The sequence below is a fragment of the Nematostella vectensis genome, chromosome 9 (assembly GCF_932526225.1).
Source record: "Nematostella vectensis chromosome 9, jaNemVect1.1, whole genome shotgun sequence".
NCBI lineage: Eukaryota > Metazoa > Cnidaria > Anthozoa > Actiniaria > Edwardsiidae > Nematostella > Nematostella vectensis.
This window is the reverse complement of record NC_064042.1, coordinates 11,688,923-11,706,504: the sequence shown is the minus strand read 5'-3', so window position 1 is coordinate 11,706,504 and position 17,582 is coordinate 11,688,923. Positions and strand designations below refer to the sequence as shown.

General features: G+C 42.5%; 1 protein-coding gene across 2 annotated transcripts in view; it reads right to left on the bottom strand.

Annotated features, from left to right (window-relative positions):
• Positions 1 to 948: 948 nt before the first annotated feature.
• Positions 949 to 17,582, bottom strand: part of LOC5512415 — a 38,388-nt gene continuing 21,754 nt past the window's right edge. For both annotated transcript variants that reach the window (XM_048732382.1, XM_048732383.1), the window contains 23 exons: positions 17,373 to 17,393; positions 16,467 to 16,747; positions 15,759 to 16,041; positions 15,117 to 15,152; positions 14,768 to 14,908; positions 14,469 to 14,690; positions 14,234 to 14,266; positions 13,432 to 13,797; positions 13,173 to 13,187; positions 12,722 to 12,863; positions 12,026 to 12,249; positions 11,689 to 11,712; positions 9,683 to 10,054; positions 8,910 to 8,945; positions 7,936 to 8,260; positions 7,233 to 7,474; positions 6,549 to 6,644; positions 5,438 to 6,007; positions 4,625 to 4,672; positions 3,897 to 4,124; positions 3,301 to 3,471; positions 2,697 to 2,930; positions 949 to 1,542 (listed from right to left, as the gene is read on the bottom strand). In XM_048732382.1, coding sequence (XP_048588339.1) covers positions 1,217 to 1,542; positions 2,697 to 2,930; positions 3,301 to 3,471; positions 3,897 to 4,124; positions 4,625 to 4,672; positions 5,438 to 6,007; positions 6,549 to 6,644; positions 7,233 to 7,474; positions 7,936 to 8,260; positions 8,910 to 8,945; positions 9,683 to 10,054; positions 11,689 to 11,712; positions 12,026 to 12,249; positions 12,722 to 12,863; positions 13,173 to 13,187; positions 13,432 to 13,797; positions 14,234 to 14,266; positions 14,469 to 14,690; positions 14,768 to 14,908; positions 15,117 to 15,152; positions 15,759 to 16,041; positions 16,467 to 16,747; positions 17,373 to 17,393 — 4,436 coding nt within the window. In that variant the 3' untranslated portion in view covers positions 949 to 1,216. The remainder of the gene's footprint in view (positions 1,543 to 2,696; positions 2,931 to 3,300; positions 3,472 to 3,896; positions 4,125 to 4,624; positions 4,673 to 5,437; positions 6,008 to 6,548; positions 6,645 to 7,232; positions 7,475 to 7,935; positions 8,261 to 8,909; positions 8,946 to 9,682; positions 10,055 to 11,688; positions 11,713 to 12,025; positions 12,250 to 12,721; positions 12,864 to 13,172; positions 13,188 to 13,431; positions 13,798 to 14,233; positions 14,267 to 14,468; positions 14,691 to 14,767; positions 14,909 to 15,116; positions 15,153 to 15,758; positions 16,042 to 16,466; positions 16,748 to 17,372; positions 17,394 to 17,582) is intronic.

The following is a 17,582-nucleotide window of genomic DNA, read 5'->3' as shown; positions in this document are numbered from 1 at the left end:
AATATAGGATACAATACGCTTTAAAAGTATAATGATAAACGGATTTTCTGAACTACCCATTTTTAATGAGCGCTGCTTTTTAAGTAAAATATTTAGCAAGGATCTCTATGTTAGGTATTTTGTCGTTAAGGAGTTTAGAACAAGACGACATTCTCTGTATTGCAACTCATTAATACACCTATTTCAATAAACATTGTCAGTGCAAATGGCAATTGGCGAATGGCAGTTCTAAGACTCACTAAGATCACTGCTTATGGGTATAATTATTTGTAAGAATAAAGATGAAAAGTAAAATGATCACAGAAATCATCCACATTTTCCTACATTCAGTAGAAATTTGACGAGTTCCATGGTACTTTTTGATAGGAGAACTGCCATTTGACAATCGCCATTTGCCGTTATTTAAAATAGATGTATTTTCAGGAAATGCTTATCCCTTCTCCGATCAAAGTTTGTGGGCGTTTTAAACCGTTTTGGGGAGTATTCATTAAAATACCCTGGGACGGGGGGAGGGGGGGGGGGAGAAGTGAGATCTTAAACCACCCAGGGGGCCCCTTAGTTTTGGAGTCTTACTGAAAACCAGAGGGTTGCTAAAGGGGGGGGGGGCAGAGGTGAAATCTTCAACCACCCAGAGGGCCCCTTAGTTTTCGAGTCTTACTAAAAACCCGGAGGTTGCTAGGGGGGAGGAGGGGGGAGGGGAGAGGTGAAATCTTCAACCACCCAGAGGGTCCCTTAGTTTTTGAGTCTTACTGAAAACCCGGGGATTGCTAAGGGGGGAGGGGGGGAGGGGCGAGGTGAAATCTTCAACCACCCAGAGGGCCCCTCAGTTTTTGAGTCTTACTGAAAACCCGGGGGTTGCTAAGGGGAGGACCCGTGAGTGGTGGTGGGCTCGAGTTTTTAGGCGTCTTTAAACAAAAATTTCTCTCCCCACCCCCTTTAAGGTATTTGTTGAGCATTCCCTTATTTATTGATTTCTAATGCGTCTTTTGGTCAAACAGAGCCGCCTGAGGATCGATCCATAATCGGTCTACCACCCTTCTTTGCACAAAATGTGTACATTTTAAATCTTTTGTCTGGTCCACATATGAACTTTTTCAATTACAGAGACCGCATTCATTATGCCTTTTTTTCAGGGAAATGTGCAAGGCTCTATACACATGTTGTGGTGGCACTTTTCCACTCCGTATTTCTGATTCACTTGATTTGCCGCCCTTTTTTACTTGTTTGTTCTCCTTCTTTTCCCTCTCAATTTATGGCTTTTGTGACCGTGCCTAGCAACCTCTCGTTTAATCTTCCTGTTACCGTGCAATCTGTACCGCTGGTACGCCAGTGAACTTCTCTTGCGGTAGATACCCATGCCATTGGCCTCCTTGCGCAGTCGGTAGACGTACATACCAGTGGTTTTGGATTCCGCGGTAGCCTCGTCGCCGACACACACCTCGTTGTTATTACACGGTTTTTTGAAGTTCTTACCGACACACTCGGACGATTCGCCATCGATATCATACGTCTTGTCCGCATCGTAGCCTGACCAGCACTCGCCTGGCGACAAAAAGATACCACGTTAATGCACGGGAAGAGGTCACGTTAATGCACGGGAAGAGGTCACGTTAGTGCACGTTGAAGAGGTCACGTTAGTGCACGTGGAAGAGGTCACGTTAGTGCACGGGAAGAGGTCACGTTAGTGCACGTGGAAGAGGTCACGTTAATGCACGGGAAGAGGTCACGTTAATGCACGGTAAGAGGTCACGTTAGTGCACGTGGAAGAGGTCACGTTAGTGCACGTGGAAGAGGTCACGTTAGTGCACGTGGAAGAGGTCACGTTAATGCACGGGAAGAGGTCACGTTAATGCACGTGGAAGAGGTCACGTTAATGCACGGGAAGAGGTCACGTTAGTGCACGTGGAAGAGGTCACGTTAGTGCACGTGGAAGAGGTCACGTTAGTGCACGTGGAAGAGGACACGATGGTGCACGGGAAGAGGTCACGTTAGTGCACGTGGAAGAGGTCACGTTAGTGCACGTGGAAGAGGTCACGTTAGTGCACGTGGAAGAGGTCACGTTAATGCACGTGGAAGAGGTCACGTTAATGCACGGGAAGAGGTCACGTTAGTGCACGTGGAAGAGATCACGTTAGTGCACGTGGAAGAGGTCACGTTGGTGCACGTGGAAGAGGTCACGTTAATGCACGTGGAAGAGGTCACGTTAATGCACGGGAAGAGGTCACGTTAGTGCACGTGGAAGAGATCACGTTAGTGTACGTGGAAGAGGTCACGTTGGTGCACGTGGAAGAGGTCATTTTAATGCACGTGGAAAAGGTCACGTTAATGCACAGAAAGAGGTCACGTTAATGCACGTCAGAACAGGAACTCTAACCCAGGACCCATAGTCAAAACTAATTGCTCCGATAGATGTTCTGGAGAAAAATTCCTTGGAGCAAAGTCGACTATCAGGGTCATAGCAAGGGGTGGAGCACTTGGGCACGTAATATTTTTTTCCAAAATTATAAGGAAATGACCAGTAGGGGAGTAGCTGTATGGTGCCCCAAAAATAATTCGAGGCCTGCTACCGCTACCAATATCAACAAACTGAACTCACGGCGGAACAGGAAATAAAAACCAGAACCCATAGTCAAAAGGTACAGTCACTACAGAGCAACACTCTGCAACTAGGCCACCCAGGCTCCTCTAATACATACCATAATTCTGCAAACCAAAGTGCGTGAAGCCGGAAGACTCGGCGTTCTGTGCGCACCTACACACGGCGTCCGGTAGGTAACGATTCCAGTTGCCCTTGTCCACAGGGATCCCACTATAGACTTTAGACTTGGGGTCCACATCGGTAGATAAGAGCGTAAGGAAAGGGCGGTTATTTGCAATGTGCTTGTCGCTATAGCAACCAACAACCTCGTACTGTGAAGAGCACGCTTCCACTGTGCAAAACAAATGGACAAGTCATATGGTGTGAATAGTGACGCCATTATTATCGAAATACATCGAACCGATTATGCGTGTACTCATTGAATATCAGCCTGAAACTACACAATAGACTTTGGATGCCAAGCCTGATTTTTCTCTTTACAGATACTGCAGCAGTTAAAGATCTGGGTCCGGTTTCTAGAAAGGAGGTTAGCGCTAACCCAGGGATAAATAGGCATATCTTGAAATTTGATTGGATAGGAAGAGCATTTTTCCTGGGGTTAGCGTTAACTCGGCCGATAAACGGTCCAACAAATAGTACAAATCTGGTACAAATCGTGTGGTATAAATATGCCTTAAGGAGACGGTGCATTCAGTGCTGACCTTCCTTTGCCTCGTCGAAGTCGATTTGGTAGACGAAGTGCTTCGTTGCATTCCCCACACATAGATCATTATTTTCGACATCACATGACTTAAAGTCACGTGACACGCACGAATCCGATTCTCCTTTGATCTTGTACGTGTTCTCACTCTTAGCGCCCGACCAGCACTCCCCTGGTATAGACGAAGATCGAGAAAGCGTTATTCATCAGAAGAATCATCATCATCATCACCATGATCGTAGTCGTCGTCATCGTCGCCGCCATTGCCCCATTTTTATTACTAAGCCACATACTTAGTAATACGCATACGCATACGCACACCCAAATAACATGCCACTAAAGAAATATTTAATGTTCCAACCAGGCTCTCTAGCATATTCTCGCAACACGTGGTGCGTGGTTTTTCTTATTAGACTACATATCCTGGCTACGAGCTTGGGCTAGGTAATTGACGCAATATCTCTCCCCCTCTAGCTTTTGCTCCTCAACATAGCATTACACCTACCCCCAAAAGCCTCCAGCCATTGATTCGGCAATAGTTTATCACAACTTACGCTTACTAAGCGGCGTATTCTTTAGTGATTGCCTTTTACTAACCGAAGTTTTGAATGCTGAACACGATGTTCTCTTGACTTATGGCTTTAACCGCGCATCTGCACACCACGTCCGGCATGTATGTGTTCCATTGTCCAGCGTTGAACTTGGTGCCACTGTACAACACAGACTCTGTGTCTCTATCGGTGAACAACATGGTCGGGAACGGGCGAGGCGCCTTCATGTCGTCATTAAAGCAACCAACTTTGGTGAACTTGACGGGGCATGATCCTGATAAAAGCGACAAAGAATAAGTAAGGCAAAAGAAGTTGACAATTGTCGCGCTTCAGGCATTCCTGAGTATTGTTGCGAATGAATGTTATAGTGAATGCCCGTGGTAATTAATGCCCGAAGTATTAAGTACCCGTAGCGAGTGTCCGTGGCAGGAGTGCCCGTGGTGCCCATAATAGTGAATGCTTGAAGTATTCAGTTCTCCTAGCGACTACATTATGTAGCAAGTGCCCGTGGTAGCAAATGACTTGATTAAGTAGGTGGCTGCAAGATGAAAGTACACTCATGTTGAAGGGAAGCATCTTATGGATAACTTTTTGGAGGTATCGTCACATTAACTGACACATTCTGGAGAACAAGAAATGGATACGATTATCTTCCAGCTATTCCTGACCATCTCTGGGTGTACATTATACGATCAAAAAGGACTGAAAGGTACTTGTAAGATCAAATTATAACTCAGCTCATCTTCAGGTAATTATGCAATAATTTCGTCTTACCCGCTATATCTACTTGTGATGTAATCTGATAATGATTGTACTCTGGATCTGAAAAATAAATTTTATAAACAAAATATTGTTAAAAATATATTTTCAAACACAATATAGTTCGCTTCAAATGTAAAGGAAAAAGTCGAAAAGGAGGTGTGCCATAATTATTTGATCCTGGAACCTGGTTTGAGTTCCAAAACATCTAACATTTTCATGTGCTAGTAGGACATAAAAGAGATGATACTATTGACGACTAGCTCGTGAGGTATTTCTCTTTTGCGTTATAGAAGGCAAGATAAGCCATTGAAGGAAATGCGTCCACTGGGAATTAAACAACCTCTAAAGCTATTATTTGGCACATCAATTCCTAGCAGTTCCACAGCAAATGGTTTACTCGGGCTAAACATCTATGCTGTATGCTGGTATTTTATGAGCCGTTGTCCATTTATGAAGTTTGGACGTAAAACCGAGGCTTGTAGGTAGGATTTTGTTGCATATCGCCTCGCAAATACTTGCAAACATCACCGCATTCCAAGCAATTAAATATAAAATTTTTTACAAGATTTTTATCTTGTAGCCTTATCAAAAAGCAAGGGCAAACTTGCAAAAAATTGTGAGACGGATTATAGACAAATCACAAACTCCATCCTTCCAAAACCTCGCCCTCCTGCTCGTTTAACAATCCTATCCCCCTCCGACCATTAAGTGGAAATGGCCATCGGTGGTCACACTGACCTGGGCACGCTTTGCGCTTGATCAGATCAACTATCCTATCCCCCTCCCCCCCATTATGTAGAAATGGCCACCGGTAGTCACACTGACCTGGGCACGCTTTGCGCTTGATCAGATCAACAAGCCTATCCAGCTCCTTGAACTTCGCCTTAAATACGTGGTCACTCTTAGAATCCGACGCCATTACATTCAACTCAGAAGGATCGATCTGATCTCCGACACCAACCGCAAAGATAACAACTCCCTCATCCTTCAAAGCCTTAGAAGGAGCTTCGACTTTATCACTGGACCGACCGTCTGTCAAAACGATCAGGACCTTTGGGACGGATCTCATGGACGCGCCGAACAACTGTGACTTGGCCATCTTTAGGGCTTCTCCTGTTCTCGTCCCTCCCTTGGGGTAATCAGTTGTGTTGATCGCCTTGACGATACTTGCCGAGTCCGAGTACTTGTCGAAGTTGAACTTCAACTGAGTAAAGGAGGAGTATAGAACAAGTCCCACATGGGTGCGCTCGCTGGAGATTTTGAAGCTCTTGACGATGTTGATCATGAAGTTCTTGAGGAGCTGGAAGTTTCCTGGGTCGGCATTGTTGATCGATGTTGATCCGTCAAGAACGAATGCAAGGTCAACGGCTACTTTGCAGGGTGCAGTGGTAGGTGCTAGAAGCAACAATCAAAGCTGTGTACAACTGGCAGTAGTTGGAAAAAGGTCTCAAGCCTTAGTAAGAAGAACAAATCATTCTTAAAAACTCTTTCAGTATAAATTCTTCGCTATTAGTCTTTTTATAAGACCAATATACCTAGCCATCATCTCCCTATCACGCTGAGCTACCACACTAAGCTTTGCCTTAAAACTGTGTCCACATGCTCACCTCATGCATATAGCAAAAAAACTAGGCTTTACCACTAAACTGACATTGAGTTTCCGAGTTACCATTAGCATGCAAGAACCATAGATTGACACGTGTTTAGTATTTTCAGGGGTTCTTCTCTGACGTGCACTTTAGCATCTCTTTCGCCTCGCTGATTGGCTAGTGGAGCTCATGTCAATCAGATAGTACAAGGTGGCCACGTCAGAGTGGCCACGCTAGCGCGAGTCGCACTGTAAACTACGACGGCTGTTTTCAGTGAGTCCTGCCTGATACTCGCAAAACTGAGAATGATCGCAAGAATCGTGGTTATGGGGGCTGTGTACACTCACATATCGGTATGATTGTAGCCCAAGTCTCCGTGACTGTTGGTAATGCTGGAGCAGCGGTAGGTCGCTTAGGCGGTGCTTGTGTTGGGAATGAGATTTCTGAAAGCATGAGTGGTGTGTCAGTATCAGAATACTGTTGCCAAATGGAAATTGATTCATTATATATTGTAGTTTGTTACTATTAGTGTGTTAGTCCGTTCACTATTTTACTATATCTTAGGGTTTATTGAGTAACAATAAACTCTAAGATATAGGGTTTATTGGGTTATATATTGTTACTCAATAAACCCTAGGGTTTATTGAGTAACAATAAACCCCTGGTGTTACTCGAGGTTTCTCGGGTAACACCAGATACGAGTTTTTTTTTGGCGGTTTTAACGACAGATCACCCATGTGAGTATCCTTTAAATCCGTGGCGTTTTTTTGGAACAATGTAAGACATTTACATCAATTTTGTTGTGTGGCTGCTAAGTGCGATCTGGGGTAGCGATAATAATCGCAGCTCGAACCGCTCTACAAAGCTTTTCAAGATTCTGTCGATGGCCGATTTAAAAGGTATTGGAATGTTAAGTGGGAAGAGCGTGATTTCCTTATACGCAAATCTGAATACTGTACATATTCTCCATACCTACTCACTTTGTTGATCATTCAAATGATTAAGGAGAAGTTGTCTCCTGATCTTCTTACCTGAGCATGCCTTATCTTTGATATCTTCCACTATGGTGTTCATTTGACCAAAGTCCGCTGTAAACACGTGGTTGATTTTCGGCTCCGACGCCATCTCATTTAGCTGTTTCAATTTGAAATAATAGCCTTCTCCGACCGCGTAAATGATCGTGTTATCTTCGCGAAGTACTCGGGATGGTTCGGCGACGTCATCGTGCGACTCCCCATCGGTCATCACTATGAGTATGTGTGGGACGTTTGACCTGTGGAAGCGTGGTTAGTTTAGAGCACAGGGTACACATCTTTGGTTGTGTTTGTTTTAATGTGTGTTCGAATTATTGGGGGGGGGGGGGGGTGCACGATACAGAAACATTAAGAAAACAATGGGGGGCACAGCCACGCCCCTACTGCGGTCATTTCCTTATAAATTTTGAAAATATTGGGGGGGAGGGGCAAGTGCCCCCAGTGCCCCACCTCTTGCTAAGGCCCTGTATAAGTAATTGTTTTATGTAATAAGGACCTTATCTATTGGATTATCTTATTTTTTCATTTTACTTTAGAACTAAAAAGTGTCTTGTGTTTTCAAAAGGGAGTACATAAACAACATTGAAAACCAAACACGTAAAGATAGTTTAATAAAAAATCTCGTATAGCGATTTTAAAAATGTGAAACTGTGGAACAGGTTGTCGTATCTGAAGGTCGCAAAACCGCACTTTGTATTACCTTCCGGATTTATCAAACACTTCCGACTTGACCATCCTCAGACCTGCTCCAGTAAACGTGCTTCCTCCAGGGTACTTTATTTTGTCCACTGCACCCGTTACCTCGTCTATCGTCTTATAATCATTTAGATTGAATACTATCTTGGAGCTATCATAGTACAGTACTACAGCCACATGTGTTCCAGACGAAGAGACCTCGAAGCTCTGTGCCATGCGCTTGACGAAGTTTAGGCAGAACAGGAAGTTGCCTTTGCCGAACTGCTCGATGGAGCTTGAGCCGTCGATCAGGAACACTAGATCAACCGACGCTCGACACGGTGGGGAGGCTGTAAGACATAACTGCTGTTAGATTTAACAGAAAAAAATTCGTTTTTAACAGGAACATGTCTGCCGCCCTCCATTAGCATTGGAAATACAAAAAATAAAGCGGCGCGTATGCCACCTTATAAATAATCATTGTGGGCTTCCGACATTTCCTCTCACTCCGACAAAAATTTCTAGCTAAGGCCCTGAAAAGAACAAATTATTTGATATCATAGGGCTTTAGAAATAATTTACGGCAGCTTCCAGGGCCCGGTTCCTCGAAAGCAGGGTAGCGATTGGATAACAACCTAATTTATCTCTGGGTTAGCGTTAAGCTGCTTTCTAGGAAACCGGCCCAGGCTCCTAACAGTTTAGAAGAATGTGTAACACAACATCTTAAAACTCAGAAGAACATGAAACCTGTAAGTGTTCAAACCGATGAAACGGCTGTGAAACTGACAACGTATTTGCTTGAGACGTTTGCACTATTGTTTTCCTATTTAGTTGTTCGATTAGAGATCTAGTAGCTGAAGCTTACTGCTGCAAACTGAAAAAAAAGGACTTGTAAGTTTGAATTCATGGTTATGATTGGTGATCTTTTGCTCCAAGGAAGGGCTAATATAGAAACGTCAGCGAGTTGAATTAATCCCCTCTTGCGATGATTTAACTTACTTGCTGGTGATGGCGTCGCCGTTGGCGCAGGGGCATCTGAAAAAAACATGATCAATAAATAAATGATTTCTTAACATTCCTCGGAGTTCGATTGATTACCCGGCCGATGCGAGAGTACTGCTGTTCAAGTTCAAGAAAACATAGTCTATATATTACCCCAATGAAGGGAATTTCTCGAAAAATGCCAACCTCCTCGAAAGTTTTTGCAAGAGATATAGTGTATGGAAAGAAACGGATTATTAAGCCCCTAGAATTCGGAGGTAATACCGCTCCCTAGAATTTCCAGTTCTCTCCTTAAGAGAGGTATTATATTTAAACATTACGTTTTTGTAATTATGCCTAAATAAGCTTTAGCTTTCAACGACATTAGACAGAGGTTTATAGCCAATTCATTTATTGTTATAAATGAGGGGTTAGAAAAGCCTGGTCACAGGGGATAGATTTGATCACCCCGTCACAATTTGACAGTATATCAAAAACACTGTGGGGAGCAGCACGTCTTAATGCCTGTGGTAGTAGAAAACAAGGGTTCCTGGGACCTATTGCACATAGCTGTACGTGCCACTCAAATAGAAAAAAACAAAATTCATTGCAAATTTGCGTGTAATTTTAACTTATTAAAACTAAGACGCCAAAAAGCCAAAAAAAAAAAGAATGAAGCTGACACAATGTCATCTCTTTAAAATATGGCCAGTCAAAAAACGGAAGTTTTGATGCATAAGAATAGTCTCATTCATTCGCTTTGACCACGAGCTTGACTGTGCTATCATTACCTGTGACCACGAGTTTGACTGTGCTATCGATGCGTTTGCCTGTGACAAAAAGCAGACTGCACCCATAGGTGCCCGTGTCCTGCACAGTAAGGTCCGCGATGACGAGCGTTGCCTGTCCCTTGATTGACACCCTGTTCTTTAGGCGTGCTGGACACGTGCTCGCCACGTGGGATCTCCACCCTTCTTCTTTGTCCTCGTAGATCAGTTGTGTGCGCTGGTTGTTGACAGCGTATAGATCCCATGAGGGGGAGTGGCTGGCGAAGGCTTTATCTTTCTCGCCTACGATTGCGTATTCCCATTCAAACTCGACGTTCTTACTGGCGTATCTGTAGATGATCTCGGATGGCACTAGAGTGAAGTATGCGTCTATCGCTGAAGCAAAATAAAAGGCTCGATTTTATGAAAAATATATAGAAAAAATATGTAGAAAGTTTATTCAGCGCAAATAAAAATGGCAGAATAGACTTCTCCACGTAGTTAAAATTCAGAAGTGTATAGGGTCACTGAAGACGCTACCACGGCGTCCCCAAAGAGTTATTACGTTCCCCAATACAGGTAAATGTTGGTAAAGAGGTGAGATACGGGTCCTCAAGCTTAACTTCCTCTATTCGAGATGACGAGGGATTAACAGTCCCAAACGCAGTATGCCAGGTTCTAAAGAAGGTGAGGCGAACAAACCCGCCTTTTTTATTTATATAAAAGCCTTAATAAGGTAAGAGCCTCAATAAGATAAGAGCTTCAATAAGATAAGAGCCTCAATGAGATAAGAGCCTCAATAAGATAAGAGCCTCAATAAGATAAGAGCCTCAATAAGATAAGAGCCTCAATAAGATAAGAGCCTCAATAAGATAAGAGCCTCAATAAGATAAAAGCCTCAATAAGATAAGCGCCTCAATAAGATAAGAGCCTCAATAAGATAAGAGCCTCAATAAGATAAAAGCCTCAATAAGATAAGAGCCTCAACAAGATAAAAGTCTCAATAAGATAAGAGCCTCAATAAGATAAGAGCCTCAATAAGATAAGAGCCTCAATGAGATAAGAGCCCCAATAAGATAAGAGCCTCAATAAGATAAGACCCTCAATAAGATAAGAGCCTCAATAAGATAAGAGCCTCAATAAGATTAGACCCTCAATGAGATAAGAGCCTCAATAAGATAAGAGCCTCAATAAGATAAGACCCTCAATGAGATAAGAGTCTCAATAAGATAAGAGCCTCAATAAGATAAGAGTCTCAATAAGATAAGAGCCTCAATAAGATAAGAGCCTCAATGAGATAAGAGCCTGAATAAGATAAGACCCTCAATGAGATAAAAGCCTCAATAAGATAAGAGCCTCAATAAGATAAAAGCCTCAATAAGATAAGAGCCTCAATAAGATAAGAGCCTCAATAAGATAAGAGCCTCAATAAGATAAGAGCCTCAATAAGATAAGAGCCTCAATAAGATAAGAGCCTCAATAAGATAAAAGCCTCAATAAGATAAGAGCCTCAATAAGATAAAAGTCTCAATAAGATAAGAGCCTCAATAAGATAAGAGCCTCAATAAGATAAGAGCCTCAATGAGATAAGAGCCCCAATAAGATAAGAGCCTCAATAAGATAAGACCCTCAATGATAAGAGCCTCAATAAGATAAGAGCCTCAATAAGATTAGACCCTCAATGAGATAAGAGCCTCAATAAGATAAGAGCCTCAATAAGATAAGACCCTCAATGAGATAAGAGCCTCAATAAGATAAGAGCCTCAATAAGATAAGAGTCTCAATAAGATAAGAGCCTCAATAAGATAAGAGCCTCAATGAGATAAGAGCCTCAATAAGATAAGACCCTCAATGAGATAAAAGCCTCAATAAGATAAGAGCCTCAATAAGATAAGAGCCTCAATGAGATAAGAGCCTCAATGAGATAAAAGCCTCAATAAGATAAGAGCCTCAATAAGATAAGAGCCTCAATGAGATAAGAGCCTCAATAAGATAAGACCCTCAATAAGATAAGAGCCTTAATGACTTACGTGGCTCCGGTGGTGGAGGTGGATCTGAAAAGAAGAAATTAAACTGAATTTCAATACAGCAATATAAGTCCTTGTGCAATAAAATGTTTAAACTGTTTGAAGCAAAATAACAAAAAGTTGTCTCTGTATAGCTGTCTGCTTTCAAGAATGCCTTCTTAAGGGTCTAGAGGGGGAAGGGCTTGCGCGATCGGTTCCCCTCCCCTACCCAAAATCTGTCCCCCCCCCCCCTCTCCACCCTACTCAAACATTTTGAGACCCATTTAGTCCACCAAGCAAGGCTTCTCACAGGCTGCGGTTAGCAAAAATTGATTGTCTATCAAAATTTCCCCACCATTACCTTCCACTATAAGCTGCATTCTGTCCACTAGCGGTGCCCCAGTCGCCAGCATGAGGCTGCACCCGTATTGGCCCGAGTCTGCTGTCGTCAAGTTCGCTATAACAAGAGCAGCTTTCTCGGCTTTGCTAATGCGCGTGCGCAGTCCCTCCGGGCAGGTATAGGCCACCGCCCACTTCCAGTTGGCGCTCTTCTCCTCGTAAGCGAGTTGCACGGACTCACCGTCACTGAGACCAACAAAAATATAGGGGACAATATTCAAAACTCAATCAGAGACTATATGCTGTTGTTGTCATCATCATCATCGTCGTCGTCCACCACAACCACCAACGCCATCATATCATTATCATTCTCACCACCACCACCACCTAATCACCATCATCATCTGCAACATTATCCTCACCATCATCATCGTCATCATCCTCGTCGTCGTCATTACCATCATCATCATTATTTATCACCAAAAAAACATTCTAAGAACTCCTTTATTTATCGGGTAACTTCATATTTTTGTATGTATGTTTGCATTTCAGTAGCAAAATAACCTACTCTGGCAATTGGCCAGAGTGCTCTAAGGTGGTATTGAACATATCTGGAAAGATAGCTTCTCGCTATCTCTGAGAGGAGTGAATTTTGCATTCCATTATGCGATCCCTATCTGTTTAATTTTCATTTTCTCGATGTGTCAGCGAGGCTTACCCGTAGTAGAGGTTCCATGTGGGTGAATATGGCCCAAAAGCGTCCTTCTTGTCTCCCTCGTACGTGTAGTCCCAGACCAGCGTGACCGTTTGACCGCTTTTCAGGCGCACAATGCGCTCCGGGACCTTTGTGAAGCGCACATCTAAAACACCGAGCGTGTCCGATATGATGGTGATATTCAACACTGAGCGTGCCTCGATATGAAGGTAATATTCAACACCGAGCGTGTCGCGATATGATGGTGATATTCAACACTGAGCATGCCTCGATGTGAAGGTAATATTTATCACTGAGCGTGCCTCGATATGAAGGTAATATTTAACACTAAGCGTGCCTCGATATGAAGGTAGTACTTAACACTGAGCGTGCTTCGATATGAAAATAATATTTTATGGTAAAAAGACATTAACAAGAGTAAAAGTATAGGACAAGAAATCAATACAATACTTACTTGGTTTTGGCTTTTCTGTAAACAATTAATAAAAATAAGCCATCAGTAAACATTAACAAACAAACAAACAAAATTAAATAAATAGTTCATTTGTTCACTTCATGTAAATTTAAACACTTGCACAGTTTTCAGAGAAATAAACGACACATGCACCTCTGACATTGTTTATTTTTAAGAAAAATGTGTATTAATTTTCTAACGTGTTTAAACTTATATCAATCAAAAGAAACTTGACAGTTCTAGCTACTTCAGTGCTTACCCTGCACTATCAGTTGAACTTTCTCCGTGATAATCTTCCCCGACGATAACTTCAAGTTACATCCATATGTTGCACTATCTGTGATCTCTGCATTGCTAATTACAAGTGTAGCGGCATCCTCCTTAGATATTCTGTCTCTCAAATACCAAGGACACGTTGCCGACACTGACCAATACCATCCCATATACATGTCCTCGTGAGCAAGCTCTATGCCGTTACCATCCGCGTCGTAAATATCCCAGGTCGGCGAGTACTGTGAAAACACGATGTTCTTATCGCCGGTTACGGTGTAGTCCCATTTGAGTTTGACTGTTTCTCCCTCGTGAACTGTGACTGTCTTGGGTGGTGTAAGGCTGAATTGTGCAACTGTTGAGCAAGCAAGGCTTTCATATCAATCAATGGCTTTCGTTTTTCTAAATGGTCAAAAAGACGAGCGCGCGGGCAGCCTATGTTCTCGGACGAGCGCGCGGGCAGCCTATGTTCTAAAAACGCTAAGGCCTGGGCCTATTTTCAAAAGGGCGGCCTGAAAAATCGTAGTAACACGAAATCCTGCACGTTTACGTGGACATTACCGACGTACACAGTGCTTAGTGTATGTAATGTTCTAATAAGGAGTTGTCCAAAACAACATTTTTGGATATGTTAAGGTAACAAGAACTATATAGGATAAAAATGAAAGAGCTCAAGCAAATATAAAGATAAATAATCTAGCGCTAAAAAATGGAGCAATGAGTTAGCAGGGGAGAATGACAGATAATCTATAGTTATTGGAAATACATAAACGTTTTGCATTAAAACTTACCTACTGGTGCTGGGGTTATTGGCACAGAGGGTTCTGTATTTGAAATGAAAACACACATTTGGAAAATACACATCAAATCATCACTTCCTCAAAAAGGTTCATTTATCCGAAATATTCAAGTTCTACGGGAATCTCCTCATTTACAATAAACAAATAACAATCAATGATAACGCAAGGCAAGAAGATTGCTACAGATAAATTGACTTAGTCGAAGTGTCTTGTATTTCCCCCTCACCTGTTACAAAGATCTCCACTTTGGATACAATGGGCTCGCCCGACATGAGGACGAGGCTACATCCGTACACTCCGTTATCTTCTGTAGTGAGGTCCCGGATGACAAGTGTCGCCTGACCCTCCTTACTCACACGGCCTTGAAGCCTGTCGGGAATGGTCATGGATGTCACACTCCATCTCCATTTGTTCTCCTTGTCCTCGTAGGCGATCTGGGATGACTGGCCTGAAAAATGAGTGGGAAAAATTGCCGTATGCTGATCTCCCCTCCCCATTGTCCCAATCAATAAAAACCGTATTTACCCTGGCTATTGAAGAAGTCCCAAGAAGGTGAATATCTCGCAAACTCCCTCTCTCTGTTATCCACCGTGTACTCCCACACTAACTTGACCGTGTTTCCCCTTGTCACGTAAACTACTGCGTCTGGCATCTTCGTGAAGCGAGCTAAAAACAGGGAATAAGGTTAAATAGATTATACATAAAGTTCTATTAAAAAGTTATGAAAAAATATTTGTTTCCTTGCTATTTCTTATAAATGTGCAGATCCGATAAAATCTCTTATCAAAAAAGAGAGGAGTTCCCAGATAGCAAGCTATTTATATTGTTACCCTTTTAAAATGGTCATTCTTTATAGTAATATGATATAAAATACCTGTGTTTACTGGAGGTGGTGGCGGCAGCAAAGCCTCTGTTGAAAATGGATTTTAGTAAGTGATAGCCATTTTTTTCGCCAACATTACATCTTTTGCATATCATGTAGTTCAAGAAAAGCTAATACATGTTAACCACCATTTTTTTAAACAAAGACCTGCTCAGACTAACTAGTCTTGCTCTCCTTTATTTAATACAAAATTTCTATAGTGCCTTGTTTCTGATCTTATACAAATACCTTCTGAGTGGGGACACGTCATACGTACCGTTAAAGACCTTGTTCCTGATCTTATCCAAATACCTACTTAGGGGAACACGTCACACGTACCGTTACAGGCCTTGTTTCTGATCTTATCCAAATGAATCCTTAGGGGGGACACGTCATACGTACCGTTACAGGCCTTGTTTCTGATCTTATCCAAATGAATCCTTAGGGGGGACACGTCATACGTACCGTTATAGGCCTTGTTTCTGATCTTATCCAAATGAATCCTTAGGGGGGACACGTCATACGTACCGTTACAAGCCTTGTTCCTGATCTTATCCAAATGAATCCTTAGGGGGGGCACGTCATACGTACCGTTACAGGCCTTGTTTCTGATCTTATCCAAATACCTCCTGAGTGGGAACACGTCACACGTACCGTTACAAGCCTTGTTCCTGATCTTGTCTACCAAGGTATCCAGGTCTGCGAAGCCCGCAGTGAACACGTCCTCATCCGGGTTACTGGCAATGTCCTTCAACTGCTCCAGATCGTAATCCTGACCCACCCCCACTGCGTAGAGAGTGACGCCTGATTCTTTGAGCTGTTTGGCAGGTTCCTGGACGGCATCCCACGACCTCCCGTCTGTTAGTACTATCAGCATGTGGTGGACGTTAGCACGCTGGCTTTTTTCAAACAGATCTTTCTTTACTGTCTCTAAGGCCTAAAATATCAAATAGGAAATGTTTAACAATTAGAGAGAATTTATCTTATCGTTTTTATACATACGTCCAAACCGTAAATTCGCCATGTTATACAGTGCCATAACGTTTCTAAGGGCCACAAGTTTTTTTTATTACTATAAGGACATCACCATAAGAGGCTTGGCTGTTCCCCTCTTGTATCGTGCAACCCCCCCCCCCCCCCCTAAGATTTTCGATGTCAGATTTGGTCCTGTAATGGGTAATATTACATACATATTATCATAGAATTCTTTGAAGATCCTTTTATGGTAAAGTTTCGTTTTTTAAGTGAAGTCAGTCAGGATTGCGTTCGGTGATGATTTCAATTAAATCTAGTTTCCTTACATTCAACAGCTGTCGAACAGTCATATCAAGTAACTCCCTGTTGTCATGTAACACGCATTACCTTTCCAGTAAATGTAAGGGCATCGGGATTCCGGATGTTATCAATGATGGTAGCAATGGAGGTGTTATCGAAGGACTGATCGAATTCGAGTTCCACTGTGGGGTCGGTTGCAAATGTGACTATCCCAATATGGGTCCCGCTAGCCGAGATGTCAAAGCTGAGGGCAATGCGCTTTACAAAGTCAAGACAGCGCTTGAAGTTCCCTTTGCCAGCATCCTCAATAGACTTGGAACCATCGATCAAGAAAGCCAGATCTACGACGGCCTTGCATGGTGGAGGGGCTGCAAAAACACTATCACTCTTAGATCCGAAAAAATGGTATAACAAGAAAGAATTCAAGGGAGACTAGGGGCACAAGGTTGAACTGGTATTCTGTACACCACAGTGAAAACAGAACTGCGCTAATGTTGGTCATTCCCTTACACCTCACATTTTTCTATCAATCTTAGATCCGGGAAAATGGTTTAACAAGAAAGAATTCAAGGGAGACTAGGTAGTTTGAGTAGGCTTGGTGAAAACAAGGAATATATCAAAACAGGGTTGAACTTGTATGCTGTACACCGCAGTGAAAAAAGAACTGCGCTAATGTTGGTCACACCTCTTCTAGAGATAGATAGTGCAGCAAACGTCAAGTCGAGGCACTTGCCTTAATCATGATTTAGAACGATCTTGAATAATAATTCAGCCAAGTGTAAAGGAGATTTAAAAAGCATGCATAACACCGGAATCTCTCTACTTTTCAAAGAAAGGGCGATAGCGAGAAAAGAAAAAAAAAACCGGATGGGCATCGCTTGAAGAAAAAACATGTTTCATGCCAAGGCTCTTTATAACACAATAAGGCTGAGTGGATTGCGTTTTACTTTAACATCTTCAGAATATCTTACAATGATAACAGACACGTCTTACCTGGAGATGGCTTAGGTGGTTCTATGGAGAAAAGAAAATTGTGTTGAGCAAAATCACTATACATCAACGCATCAAGTAAAAGACGGAGAGGTGGATGAGGATACGAAGGTTTCGAAAAAAAAAAACATGAGACACGGAGCAAGAAACTTGAAAAAAGTAAAGGAAAATTGACGAATCTAGATGCTCTTTAAAATCCCGATATTCATTAAG